The 14,754-nt window shown below is 43.7% G+C and overlaps 1 protein-coding gene across 5 annotated transcripts in view; it reads left to right on the top strand.

Moving 5' to 3' along the window:
* The window catches only part of ZNF236 (zinc finger protein 236), a 160,793-nt gene that overhangs the window by 39,804 nt on the left and 106,235 nt on the right, over positions 1 to 14,754 (top strand). For all 5 annotated transcript variants that reach the window (XR_013408317.1, XR_013408318.1, XM_028837782.2 and 2 more), the window contains 3 exons: positions 6,576 to 6,754; positions 10,227 to 10,351; positions 13,922 to 14,094. Coding sequence is in view for 3 of the 5 variants with exons in the window: in XM_028837782.2 (XP_028693615.2) it covers positions 6,576 to 6,754; positions 10,227 to 10,351; positions 13,922 to 14,094 (477 nt within the window). In the remaining 2 variants the exon portion in view is untranslated. The remainder of the gene's footprint in view (positions 1 to 6,575; positions 6,755 to 10,226; positions 10,352 to 13,921; positions 14,095 to 14,754) is intronic.

Below are 14,754 nucleotides of genomic sequence, written 5' to 3'. Positions count from 1 at the left end.
GGATGGTCTCGATCTCCTGACCTCGTGATCCGCCCGCCTCGGCCTCCCAAAGTCCTGGGATTACAGGCGTGAGCCACCGCGCCCAGCCTGCGTTTCTTTTTTTCCTCCCAGACACCTGGACAGGGTGTTGAAGAAGCCTGCAGCCTTCTGCCAACAAGCAGAGAAGAAAAACACTCCAAGAAAAGCTGGTTTCCCTTAGCCAGTACTGGGAAAAGATTGGTCCAACAGAATAGAAAATCTTTTTATGGTATTTATTCAGTTCCAGTGAAATGCCAACTGAAAAGCTGCTTGGCGGAGCCGAGTGCAGCATTGAACTTCTACCCCATTCTGCCCCCATCTTCTGGGAGCTGGCAGCACTTCGATTTCCCGTTGGGCCCAAGCAGGAGCTAACTTTGCATCCAGGAGGGGGATTCTCCTGGCAGAGGGAGGAGACACCCAGAATTCCCCTCCCAGCGTGTGGGCAGAGTCTGTCTGGAAGACCGCCTCCCATCCTCCCTTAGCAGAAGCAGGCAGTGTTCTGATTCTCCCTCTAGAGTGTGTCAGTGGGTCCAGTAAGGAGCTGGGCTTCCCTCCCCATCAGTGATGAGATGGAACCGTGCAAGACGGACAAGTCTGCTCTGTGCTTTCCTCCCCCCTGGGGTCAGTGGAGCTCTGCGAAGTGGGTCTCCACTGCTGCTGGTCCTTACACTGCATCTGAACAGGGCAGCTGCTGGTGAAAGGAGAGCCCAAGAACTGGTCCCACAGTTTAACACCCAAAGTGTCCAGGACACAGACACGAGCCAGCACAGTCCTGACTGGAACAAGGAAAGAGCGATACCAACATGAAGAGGGCCTGGACATTGGAATTATCTGACAAGTACTTTAAAGCAGCTGTCAAGAAAATGCTTTATGAGTTTTGAAACAAATGAAAAAACGGAAGAAAGAAATAGAAGAAAGAACCAAAGTGAAATTATGGAACTGAAAAATCCCATGATTGAACTAAAGAACTCGGTAGAAGGGCTCCCTGGTGGACCAGAGAGGACAGAAGAGAATCAGAGGAGAACCTGAAGATAGAGCAGCAGGAATGACCTCGGCTGAGCAACAGAGAAGAACTAGAAAAATTAATAAGGTCTCAGGGAACTTGGGGACAATAACAGAAAATTCTACATTTGCATCATGGTCATCACAGAAGGATAGGAGACAGAGTGTGGGGCTGGAAATGTATTAGAAGAAATAATGGCTGAAAATGACCTAGATTTGGTAAAAGTCATAACTCACAGATTTAAGAATTCAAAACAGGATAAACCCAAAGAAATACACACCAAGGCATATCATAATCAAACATTTGAAAACTAAACCTTAGAAAAAAATCTTGTGAGAGACTAGAGAGAAATGATCTTTTGTTTACAGAAGAACACCAATTCAGGTGACAGCGAATTTCTCATCTGCCTCCATGGAAGCTAAAAGAAAATAGCAAAAAATTTTTCAATTGCTGAAAGAAAATAATTATCAATTACAAAATCTTTTTTTTTTTTTTTTTTTTAATTAGAGATGGAGTCTTGCTGTGTTGCCCAGGCTGGTCTCAAACTCATGGGCTCAAGCGATCCTCCCACCTCTGCCTCCAAAGTCCTGGGATTACACGTGTGAGCCACCATGCCTGGCTACAAATTCTATATGTGGTAAAATGTCCTTCAGAACGAAGGTGAAATAAAGACTTTCTTAGATGAAGGAAAACAAACTTGCTAGCAGACTTACCCTTAAAGAATCACTAAAAGAAGTTCTCCAAACAGAAAGAAAATGACACCAGAAGGAGGCTTGGAACTTCAGAAAAGAAAGAAGAATGGTGTGGTGGTTAATTTTCTGTGTGAATGTGGAGAGTGTTTTTGGATGAGATTAACATTTAAACCATTGAGTAAGCAGATTGCCCTCCATGATGTGAGTGAGCCTCCTTCAGTCAGACCTGAATAGAATGAAAGACTGACTTCCCCAAGTGAGAGGGATTCTTCCGCAGGTGGCCTTTGGATGTCACTTACATTATCAGCTCTCCTAGGTCTCCATCTGCCATCCCACACTGCAGATTTAGGGCTTGTCAGCCTCCATAATCATGAGAGCCAGTTTCTTACAGTAAATACAGTTTTTGTGTGTTTGTTTTTTGAGACAGCGTCTCACTCTGTTGCGGAGGCTGGAGTGCAGTGGCACTGTGTCGGCTCACTGCAGCCTCCGTCTCCTGGATTCAAGCAATTCTCCTGCCTCAACCTCCCGAGTAGCTGGGATTACAGGCATCCACCACCACACCCAGCTAGTTTTTATATTTTTAGTAGAGATGGGGTTTCGCCATGTTGGCCAGGCTGGTCTTGAACTCCTGACCTCAGGTGATCGCCTGCCTTGGCCTCCCAAAGTGCTGGGATTACAGGCGTGAGCCACCGCGCCTGGCCAACAAATATGTACACACACAAACATGCACCTGCGTTCTCTTTGTTCTGTTTCTCTGGAAAACCCTAATACAAAAAGAATGAGTAAGAATACAAAATTGGGGTGAGTATAATACAATGTTCTTCTCCTTATGAATTCTTAAATCATAGTTAATGGTCAAAGCAGAAATTATCATCTGGTGTGCTCAGTGTACATGGAGGAAATACTCAGGACAGTGATATTTAAAAAGGGGAAAAGGGTGCAAGACTCTGAATGGAAAAAAGGTTTTCTGTACTTCTCTCAAGGTGGTAAAATGTCGATGCCAGTAGATTGTGATAAGTTCCGTATGTATAATCCTACCTAGAACCATCTCCAAGAATGCTGTACGAAGCAATGTGCTAAAAAATACTACTAATAAATCAAAATGAATTCTAAGAAATTCCAAAAAGTAATCCAGGAAGGGAAGATGAGAAGCAGAGGAAAAGAAACATGAACGAACAACAAATAATGACAGACTTCAGATACCAATAATTATTTTAAATGTAAGTACGTGAATTAAAAGACATTGCTGGCCAGGCACGGTGGCTCATACCTGTAATCCCAGCACTTTGGGAGGCCAAGGTGGGTGGGTCACCTGAGGTCAGGAGTTCGAGACCAGCCTGGCCAACATGGTGAAACCCCATCTCTACTAAAAATACAAAAATCAGCTGGGCGTTGTGGCGGATGCATGTAACCCCAGTTACTCGGGAGGATGAGGCAGGAGAATTGCTTGAACCTGGGAGGTGGAGGTTGCAGTGAGCTGAGATCACGCCATTGCACTCCAGCCTGGGCAATGAAGTGAAACTCCATGAAACAAAACAAAACAAAACAAAACAAACCTCTCATATGATCTGACAATACATTGTCTCCAAGAAACTTACTCCGAACATAAAATAGCCCAGCACAGTTCCTGGCAGGTAGAGAATTCAACTAGTGACAGCTGTTGGAATTACTGCTTTTTAAACTATTCGCCACTTAGGACAGTCAGAGAGCCTTCTGAAGAAAGCTGCTCCGTTTGGTAGAAAGTGCAGGTGCATCGAGGTCTGGGGGAGTGACTGTTGCTCCTTCAGTGAGATTGAAGATGAGGTGACATGAAAGTCGGCAAAGCACCCAGCAGTTTGTTAGGTGCAGACAGTATTGGGGGTACCAGTGCAGGGTCCCCTGAAAACTTGGAAATAGGACTAAAATTGCTTTCTAAGGGTTAAACTCTGAAATGATCAACATTGGATTGTAGTAGTAAAAAGTTAGAGTTAAAATGGGTACATTTGTTATATGTAAAGTATGCCTCATTAAAATTGGTTTAAAAAATAACTTGTAAACATGTCTTCTTATATGTACTTAGGAACTATAATTAACTTTTTAGTTTAAGGTGTTCCATTTTTAAGTTTTTACTTTCAGAACACCGAAATCTAATTTTTAGTTACTGCCCTATTGAGATTTATAGTCTAAAACTCATAGTGGTCACTCCTCTGTCCAAATAAATCTCAAACCCGGAAGAGTAAACCAGAAAAATTACTGTAGTTTTTAAATCACTTAGGAATTTTTCTTAAAGTCACATAATTATTGAAGGTCACATTATTTTTTGAGTAAATCACTTCCTTTAAGGGGTGTTATAGAATGGAGAAACAACGCGTGTATGCCCACACACACTCACACAAACAGCTTTCTCACGGAAGACATTGTTCATATTTATTGATCATCTCAGTAGCACGTACAAATGAATAGTGATGGATCAGGTTCTATAAGGGTTGAGAGAAGAGCAGCATTTTGTGGGGTGGGTTTGGGGTTTATTTTGTGTGTTGAGCAGTACCTGAGGTCAGCAGAGGCACACTGCACTAGGAAAAGAAGCATGGCTTCTGAGAAGGCCAGGACAGGGGACAGGATGATGATGTGGTGGGGATCTGAGAAAGGGAAAATCCCACACACGCAGAGTCTGGTGAACACATGCTGCCATCCTAGGGCTGGGGGTGGACAGGAAAGCAGCCTTGAGGCAGTCAGTACCTAGCATTGCACACTCTGGTCTTTTAGAGATGATCATATCTTCAGCAAGGTGGAGACAGATTAAAATGCCATGCATTTCTCTTGATGATTTCCTGTGGCCACTTAGCATCATGAGAATTACCCCAGGACAGCCTCTGCTTCTAGGTGAGAGACGTGATGTTCACTCTGTGTGGAGAATACAATGAGCGGAAGGCCTGTTGTCCTAGTGGCCTGTGACTATACATGGGGTGTTGTTCTCCTTGTGGAAGACTTCCTTAAGTGTTGCCAGGGCGGGCAGGGGGAAGGAGGAGCATCCTGGCTCTTTTTGGCTTGCAGGAGAGAAAGCAGAAAGACAGTGATGTAGCCGTCTGTAAGCTGTCAGGTCTTGGCTTTGGCCTGGGAGGTGCTGGATCCTGCTTACACTATCTGAGTACGTTGTGCATAAACTGGGGTTGTAACTCAGACAGATCCAACAAATGCCTGAGTAATATCCATGTAGATATCCCGGAAACACATGAATCAGATCATCTGGTAAAAGAGTAAGTGAAAAGAGGGTGGATGTGAACCAGGGCAGTAACAGTACAGAGAGGAGTGGGCTGCAAGGGGTTTTGTGATGCGATTTTGAGACAGGAGGCGCAGTTGGAGAATCATTGGTAATTAAAGCCGTGCATTTTCTTTTGCCATATGCATTCGGGACTGCAGATTTTTTTTTTTTTTTTTTTTTTAAAGAGCTGTGTCAAATTATGATAGTTTTTTTTGTGGGGAGTTTCCTAGGACAAATTTTCTTTTATCAACAAGTCACAAAAATCTAGTCGTTTATTATTTCCTTAAATTATTATACAATAATACTACTTTAAAGTTATTTACATGATTTTTGGATTTCTAAAAATATTTCACTTTTCTTTGTCTTTTTCTGCAGTATAACTAGAGGTAGTATCAATTAACAGCCTCATTTTAATGAGGTTTACAAACATTTATTTACAAGACTAGTATGTGCAGATTAGAAAAAAGTCTGATAGAAAAAATCAATGTATTTTATTTGGAAATAACAGTTTATGCTCATTGACAGGTCATGTTTTCTCATGTTTGGACGGTTCATTTTGAGGATCATTTCAGTAAATACCGTAATTGTGTGATGGAACTCCAAATGAGTGAGCTGAAATTTGTACTAAGTCAGCAATGGCTACTGATGAAGTAATTATTGAGTACTCACTCTAGGCCATGCACAGTCAGCGTCTTACATGTGTCGTTTTATCTAACCTTATAACAGCCCTGTGAGGGCAGGGGTTATTGTTATCCCTGTTTCATAGGCTCAGGGTGGGCAGCACACCCAAACTGGCAGGTTAGCTAGTGATTGGCAGCCTTAAGGAGAATCTAGACCCAGCTGTAGAACATCTAGACCAGCATCATCTAAGTGAAAGATGAGTAATTTTAAATTTTCTAGTAGCTACATTTTTAAAAGAAAAAAAAACCCAAACAGGTGAAATAAATTTTAATATATTTATTAAAATATGTCCAAAATATGAACTCAAATGTTAAAGATTACTGAGCTATCATTCTTGTATTTTTGCTCAGAGTCTTTGAACTCCTGTGTGTGTGTGTTCTGCAGTTACCCCATGCCTCGGTTCAGAGGGTCCCTCATTCACAAGCTCAGTAAGCCAGGCCACAGCCTGCGCTCTGCTCTGCCTCTAAACCAAGTGAGACAATGACGCGATCTGTCTATTAAAAACTTGAAAGCTGTCATTTTGTTTCAAGGTCGTCTCTTAAACCATAATCTTAGTTTGAATTCTTTCCTGACCCCGTGTAGTGCTGAGGTCATCCTGCTTCTCTAAAGTGCTCACAGAATAGGCGGACCCAGTGCCATTACCCAATACCACTTCAAAACAGAACTCATTTTGCTCAAAAATTGTGTCGCTCTCTCACCCTTTTCCCAATGTTTCCATCTTTTTCTTCCAATAAAGAAATGATTTTTGTATATTCAAATACATTTTTGAGAGGTGAAAGTGATGCTTTGTTCCAGAGGAAAGTATTAGATCAAAACCAAGATTAGAGGGACCAAGTAGTTTTCATTTAATTTGTGTGTTTACTGTTGATCATACCAGTTCTTTGAAGAAGGAGTGGTTTTGAAAGGTTTGCTCTGCTCACCGATGGGTTTTCTGTTCCAGAATCTCATCTGTTCTGAGTGTGGGGATGAGTTTACTCTGCAGAGTCAGCTGGCCGTGCACATGGAGGAGCACCGCCAGGAGCTGGCTGGAACCCGGCAGCATGCCTGCAAGGCCTGCAAGAAAGAGTTCGAGACCTCTTCGGAGCTGAAGGAACACATGAAGACTCATTACAAAATTAGGTAATATGAGTCATTACATGGGCTTGGTCAAAAATCCATCTAATATGTTAAAAGCTGGCGCACTTTGCTATGACCCAGTAGAAATACTTGCAGCAAGAACCCAGCAAAGTGGAACCCCACAGATAATTTGTTGTTAGAATGTCTTTTATAACATGTACAGTGCATCCTACACATTAATGAATAGCGTCAGGCTATGTGAGTAGAAGTGTTTACCTAGTATTATAATGTTGAAAGCTGTAGAACAGGGTACTGGCAATACATGTTTATGGGTAGGTAACAAAATATGTAAACTAGACTCACAAGGGTTTAATTAGTACTCCTTTTAATAAATTAGTTTGTAGTACCCAGCTGTTAAAACTCATATGTGCCTGACACCGTTCTTAGCGTGTATATGAACAGAACCTCATTTCATCATCACAAACAACCCTGTTAGGCCAGAGTACTTTTATGTTCCCATTTTGCAGATGAGAAAACCAAGATTACAGGGACCAAGTAGTTTCATGAGATTTTGTGGCTTATGTCAGGAGTTTGAAATTTAAACCCTAGTAGTCTGATTTTAGAGCTCATAATCTTAACAACTGACTATATTTGAATGCATTTATACATTTATTCTTATTCAAACTTAACATGTTTTAAAAAAATTTATATTTTACCTAATTCCTGATAATATATATTTTTACTGATATTTCTGTTTCTTAATAAAGTGAAATAAAATATTCTTCCTGGCCCTTTTGCTCAAGTTAGCTAATGGTGATAATCAGTTTTCACACTAATTTAGCTTTCTCCAACAAACTCTAAAAGGCAGTATCAGGCCAGGCACAGTAGCTCACGCTTGTAATCCCAGCACTTTGGGAGGCCGGGGCAGGCAGATCACCTGAGGTCAGGAGTTTGAGACCAGCCTGGCCAACATGGTGAAACCCCGTACCTACTAAAAATACAAAAATTAGCCAGGTATGGTGGCACATGCCTGTAGTCCCAGCTACTCGGGAGGCTGAGGCAGGAGAATTGCTTGTACTCAGACGGTGGAGGTTGCAGTGAGCCGAGATCGTGCCACTGCACTCCAGCCTGGGCGACAGAGTGAGACTCTGTCTCTAAAAATAAAATAAAATAAAGGCAGTATCGATTATCATTTTAACTACTATATTATCAATTTAGCTTGCCATCCTTCTAAGCTGCAATGTTTAGGAAATATCTGTACTTTTTAACAAGAAGAAGTCCCGTGGCAGTTGATTAACACAGTTTATAAAATGCCTGGGCCGGGCGCGGTGGCTCACGCCTGTAATCCCAGCACTTTGGGAGGCCGAGGCGGGCGGATCACAAGGTCAGGAGATCGAGACCACGGTGAAACCCCGTCTCTACTAAAAATACAAAAAATTAGCCGGGCGCGGTGGCGGGCGGCTGTAGTCCCAGCTACTCAGGAGGCTGAGGCAGGAGAATGGCGTGAACCCGGGAGGCGGAGCTTGCAGTGAGCCGAGATCGCGCCACTGCACTCCAGCCTGGGCGACAGAGCGAGACTCCGTCTCAAAAAACAAACAAAAACAAACAAACAAAAAAAATAAATAAAATGCCTGAAGACTCTGATGTTTATTTATCCTCTTAGACATTGTGTTTGAGAAATGTGGACTGGACGTCCACATGATCAGCTGTCTCCTGTCTGTCTTTTTCATTTTGCCTCTTGTTGACTAATGTGGTATGCACCTAATACTTTATGATTTCAGTGATTTTTTTTTCTTTTTTTTTTTTTCTTTTTTTTTGAGGCGGAGTCTCGCTCTGTCGCCCAGGCTGGAGTGCAGTGGCGCGATCTCGGCTCACTGCAAGCTCCGCCTCCTGGGTTTACGCCATTCTCCTGCCTCAGCCTCCCGAGTAGCTGGGACTACAGGCGCCGCCACCATGCCCGGCTAATTTTTTTGTATTTTTAGTGGAGACGGGGTTTCATTGTGTTAGCCAGGATGGTCTCGATCTCCTGACCTCGTGATCCGCCCGTCTCGGCCTCCCAAAGTGCTGGGATTACAGGCTTGAGCCACCGCGCCCGGCCCTTTTTTTTCTTTTTTCCCCAGCCAATTGGATGGTAATTTCAGTGATTTTTTAAATCCCCAAATATAATAATACATGGTCTCTATACATTCCAGATTTTTATTCTGATGAGGCTTTGACACAGGCATTTTTGATGTTTCCTTGGAGGTTTGAAAGATGATTGAAAATGTTTAGGTGCTTGTGGCACTTAGACAGTTCTGGCTTCTAGGTCTTTCCAGACTGAGGGGCAAACCAGACAGACGAAGCCTCGCCCTCACAGAACTGCCCTTTAGTCAGGAGATAGGCAGTGACCAAGTGAGTGGGTTAGTCAGTACCACAGTTTCAGATAGTGGTGCGTGTCAAGAAAGAAGGACAGTGGGATGGCTGTGTGCAGTGTGGCTGAGGGAGACTGGGGAGGCGGCTGTACTGCGTGGGCCTTTCTGAGTGGGGCTTTTGGAAGGAGACTGGGGTAAGGAGCAGGGAGCCCTGCAGCCTTAGGGGATGTGCCTTTCAGGCTGAGGGAGTGCGTTGGTGGAAGCAGTGAGCCTCCCTGGTGTGAGAAGCAGGAAGGTGGCTGGGGTGAGGAGAGCCTGCCTGGCGGGGCTGGGGATGTGCATTTCCTATGAGTGGGATGGGAGCCCTTGGAGGGTTTTGCACAAAGGGAATGACGTGGCCAGACTTTTGGATGGCACTGGGCCTGGTGTGTGGGCAGGAGTCAAAAGCAGGGAGACCTTTTTGGAGGCTGTGGAAGCAGTGCACTGGAGAGCCGAACCCGTTCTGAGGCCGTGATGGTGGCTGGAGGGTGGAGAGTCGTGTCCACATTTGTGGGTGTTTCCGAGTAAGACCGGCAGCTTTTGGAGATGGACTAGAAAAATCCAGCGGGACTCTTGAGACTTAAACTTGAGCAAGAGGGAGCTTTCATGTCTTGACATGGAAAGGAGCAGGTTGGGAATCAATGAAGGGTTCTGTTTTGGACGCCACCCATGAGGCAATGCCAAGCGAGAGTTGGCTGTCCAGGGCTGGAGCCAGAGGAGGAGGCAGAGTTGCTGGAGGCAGGAGTTTGGACGTCATTGGTGTGCAGATGGTAATGAGAGCAAGAGACTGGAGGAGATGGTGTGGGTCAGGTGTCAGTGTAGAAATTATACCCGTAGCATCTTTGTTTCTGACCATCACAGGTAAAGTTTTGTCTAGAAGAGACATTTTGCTCCCCCACCCCAATTTCAGTTTTTGACCAGAAAAACCACATTTTTTTTCATCAAAAATAGAGAAAAATGAGTTTTATGATTTTTAAAACTAACGCATATACACACAGACACACACATATATGTGATTGATTTATTAAAACAGGTTCTGATGACTAGTTAGCCAAATTTTCTGGTAGGATTTTCATTTTGACTTTATGTTACAAGGTGCAAGGGAGACGTCTTACCGTGTATTTTGCCCCCCTTTATTACACTAGGGTATCAAGTACAAGGTCTTATAACCGGAACATCGACAGAAGTGGATTCACGTATTCATGTCCGCACTGTGGAAAGACGTTTCAAAAGCCAAGCCAGTTAACGCGACACATTAGGATACACACAGGTATGAAAGCACGGGCTTCTGGGTGACTGACTGTGGCTTGAAGGAAAGAACAGGTGCCTTTGTGCTAGCTCGACTTGGAATCTGATCCCAGCTTTCCCATAGTTTGCTGGGTAATCTTCCTGAAATTAGTTACTCTTTGTGTTATTTTATTTCCTCACTTGAAAAATGTGGCTCTTTTATCTGTATATAGTTGTCCTAAATTATAAATTAAAAAACGTGCGTAGTGCTCATTGAAAAGTGCTTGATACATGGTAGGCTGTTAATAATTTGGGGTTGATATTACTGTTGTTATTATTGGTATGGTATTTATTTATTCCCTCATTTATTTTTACTGTGTGTCAGATATTACACTGTGCTAATTAGAGCTAAATTAACAAAGAAAGACCGAATGTGGTGGCTCACATCCGTAATCCCAGCACTTTGGGAAGCTGAGGTGAGGGGATCTCTTCAGGCCAGGAGTTCAAGACTAGCACAGGCAACAGAGTGAGATCCTGTCTTTACAAAAAATAAAAAACTTAGCCAGGCGTGGTAGCACCCACCTGTAGCCCTGAGGCGGGAGGATTGCTTGAGCCTGAGAGTTTGAGGCTGCAGTGAGCTATGATCGTGCCATTGCACTCCAGCCTGGGCGACACAGCGAGAAGGCCCTGACTCTTAAAAATAATAAAATTAAAACCAAATAAAATAAAAAACAAGAAAGCAGTGGATTTTCATATTCTTTTGTAATTTTGCCTTCACTAAGCTCTGAAACATTGAATAATAAAACTTTCTTTCTCCATGCCTTATCTTGTTCGTTAGTTTTGCTTGAATGTTTGAAAGTGAGTACAGCATTCATAGCTGAATGCTCTTTGCCATCTTGTAAAGAGCAGCCCGTTTATAATATTGTATTAGTACCACACATGATCTCCAGGGAAGGAAAAAGGAAAATTGTACAAATATTTTTAGTATTTGAGATTTGCAATTAAAATGATCTGTGCTTTGTCATTTTGTTTTCTTCTGTATTTCTTGATTTGGTTTTCTTTTATAGTGACAAAGTAAAAAATCTCACAGCTATTTTGCTTGGCTGCTATTGTTTGTCAATCAGTTCTAATTATGTGACATTGCTTTTTTTTTTCAGAGTTTTAGTGAATATTTCTGTGTAGAGTATTGTAGAGTCATTCAGATGATTTCAGCATTTGTTTATATGTCAGCATAAAGTTGATATTTTTAGAGCATCAGTTTTTATTTTCTAGAGTAAGAGAAAGAAAACAGTGCTTTTGTAAATGTGCTAATACATTTTGTCTGTAGAGTATTCAGCTTTAGTGTGTAGTCTTTGAAGTTTTAATCAATGAAAAAATAGTTTAAAAATGTTATAAACTTTACCCAAAGTAGAGATAAAGTAAAAAGTAAAGCAAATCCTTCTCGTGTTCACTTCTCAGATGTCATTTACCTTTAACAGTTTGATATCTACCCCGTTAGATATTTTCTACACATACATAAATATCCATACATCATAAGCATACTCTCACTCCTAGAGAGACACAGGCGTGTAGAATCACATACTTTGTGTCATTCTGGGATTCTGTGATGTGTACTCTTCTGCACTGAACTTGAAGCATATGTCACTGTTGCTCCAGTTGGCTTGTGAGCTGCCTGGAGAGAGCAGCAGGTCCCAGCCCCAGGAGTCACATAGGCCGGTGTGGTTTAAACAGGAGGCTGGCGGGCCCGGGTGGAGGTAGCAGGGAGTGGCCGCTTGCCGTTCAGGCAGTTCTGTGTTCTGGGCTTGGTCTTCCAATGGCTGTGCCTCGCAGGGTGTGTGATGATGTTGGGGGGGGGGGGCGGTGACCAGAATCCTACTGGCCATGCCTGGACTGTGTATGACCCAGCAGAACTCCTGTCCAAAGGAGGCTGAGTACATTGCAGCATCGTCATCTAGAACAGGAAGGGTATCTCCTCACAGGCAGTGCTGTGACCGGACCACACTCTCGCTGTGCCTCCTGCCCACCTGCCCTCCTCTCCTGTCCCCATGCAGGCAGTGCCATGACCAGGGCACACTCTCACTGTGCCTCCTGCCTGCCTGCCTGTCCTCGTCTCCTGTCCCCATGCGGGCAGTGCTGTGACTGGGCCGCACTCTCACTGTGCCTCCTGCCTGCCTGCCTGTCCTCGTCTCCTGTCCCCATGCGGGCAGTGCTGTGACTGGGCCGCACTCTCACTGTGCCTCCTGCCTGCCTGTCCTCTTGTCCTGTCCCCATATGGGCAGTGCCGTGACCGGGCCACACTCTCACCGTGCCTCCTGACTGCCTGTCCTCCTCTTTCACACCCTTGCCCCTCTGAGTTAAAGCAGGGTTGTTTCCCATTTGTGTACTGTCCCCAAGCTTGTTATATCTCATTCACTTATTTAACCCTAAAGCTGTTCAGAGAAGCAGAGATCTGATGTTACTATGAACTCAGCTGCTTTTGGTTTCTTAGGGAGTGAAAATTTAGTAAGACTAGAAATTTAAGTAGCCTTGCAGTTAGGCTCGTACCTAACTCGATTTTGTCTTTTCGCTCATTCCTTCATTCATCAGATCTGTACTGTGTGCTGGTGTGCACGAGGCCCTGTTCTAGGTGCTGAAGAGCTGCAGTGCACAAGCGCTTGCCTTCTTGGAGCATGCATTCTAGGGAGGGGAGATGAGCATTGAGTAAAATGTAAAAGGTCAAATGCCGAGAAGTCTGCAGAAAAATCAAGCAGAGAACGGGGCCAGGGGTTCCCAGGGAAGACAGGGGAGATTTTAATGTTAAATAGAATGGACTGGAAAGTGCTCAGTGCAAAGGGGAACTTGAGTAAAGGCCTGAAGATTCTGAGAGAGCAAGTCTTGGGGATACTTGGGGGAGAACCACCCAGGTGGTGGATTTCAGAGGCCCAGAAGTGGAAACCTGCCTGGTGTGTCTGAGGGCGGTGGCAGGAGTGGGTAGAGGGAGTGAGAGAGCAGGGGCAGGGGAGCTGACAACAGCCGGTGGGGGAACCACAGCACTGGCACCTCCTCTGCTGAGTATTAGAAGAACTTTGATTTTACTCTGGGGGGGATTTGGAAGCCTTTGAGGATTTTCAGCAGACAAGTGACTTGCTCGGACTTCAAGAGGGTCATTGTGTCTGTTGTTTTGAGAGCAGCCTAGGAGGGGGCCAGGGTGGAAGCAGGGAGTCAAGTTGGAGGTGGTTTCAGAAGCTTTGAGTGATGGGAGAGTGCCTTAGCCTGGGGTGGTGGTTTAGACAGGAAGCAGGGCTGCTCTGGCTGTATTTTGAAGTTATTATTGAGTGTGAAACGTGAGAGAAACCAAAGATAAGGATGACTCCAAGGTTTTTTGCTGATCCCCTGGAAAGACGGCATTGCCTGATGAAGCCCGCAGGTGGAACAGTTTGGGAGATGGACAAGTGCGGTTTTGACGTGTTAATTTTGAGATTTAAAGTAGACACTTGTATATATGCATGTAGAGTTCTGAGGAGACATTCTGGCCAGAGGGATAGGTTTGGGTAACTTCAATGTTGTTCTTTTTAATCCGTAAGATGCCCATACAATATGAAATTATATTTTGATCATTTTTCTCCCTCTCTAGGCGAAAGGCCATTTAAATGTAGTGAATGTGGAAAAGCTTTTAACCAGAAGGGGGCACTGCAGACCCACATGATCAAGCACACAGGTGAAAAGCCCCACGCCTGTGCCTTCTGTCCTGCCGCCTTCTCTCAGAAAGGGAATCTTCAGTCGCATGTGCAGCGAGTCCACTCAGAGGTAAACATGGGTTGGGGGCATAAGCAGTATTTCTCAGGGGACAGTAGGTATCTTTTGGGTTAAAAACGGACCTGAGAAATTATTTTCCATTTTTAAAAATGCAGATTGATTTTGTGCCGAGCAGACCCTGTTTTAGAAAGTACATACGTGGGAATTTTTTTGGTTTATTACATGTGGAAGAAATATAAACTACTCTCTTTTTGTCTTCTTGCTGACAGCATGGCTTTGGTGAATAAATATTTGAAAATAATTCTAATACCTTTGTTAGTTATAGTCCATCGTTCTCAATAATGTATTTCATCCCTTTAGCAAACTTGAAACACAGGCAAGTGTAAGAAATTAAAAGGTAAGAAATAAAATTGGGAAAAAAGTGTTTTTCTAACTGCTAATACTACAGAGCTCATATGGTACATGTCCATTCCCTCTTGGACAGAGACCTGCTCTGTTCATTTCCTTCCATGCTGCTTGTCCACGCTTTCGACGAAAATGGTGATTTCCCATGGTAATTTTCTGTTGTCTGCAGAGCATACTGTTGTGTAGATCCTCTGCAAGTATTTCTGTAAAGCAGGTCAACCTTTGCTCTAACTAACCGTCATGACTTATTGATTTATATTCTAATTGTGAATACAAAGAAATATTTAAACAACACAAATACTTATA

Source organism: Macaca mulatta, chromosome 18 (genome assembly GCF_049350105.2).
Source record: "Macaca mulatta isolate MMU2019108-1 chromosome 18, T2T-MMU8v2.0, whole genome shotgun sequence".
Lineage (NCBI taxonomy): Eukaryota > Metazoa > Chordata > Mammalia > Primates > Cercopithecidae > Macaca > Macaca mulatta.
Note: the sequence above shows the minus strand (reverse complement) of the source record. Positions and strands in the feature narration are given on the sequence as shown.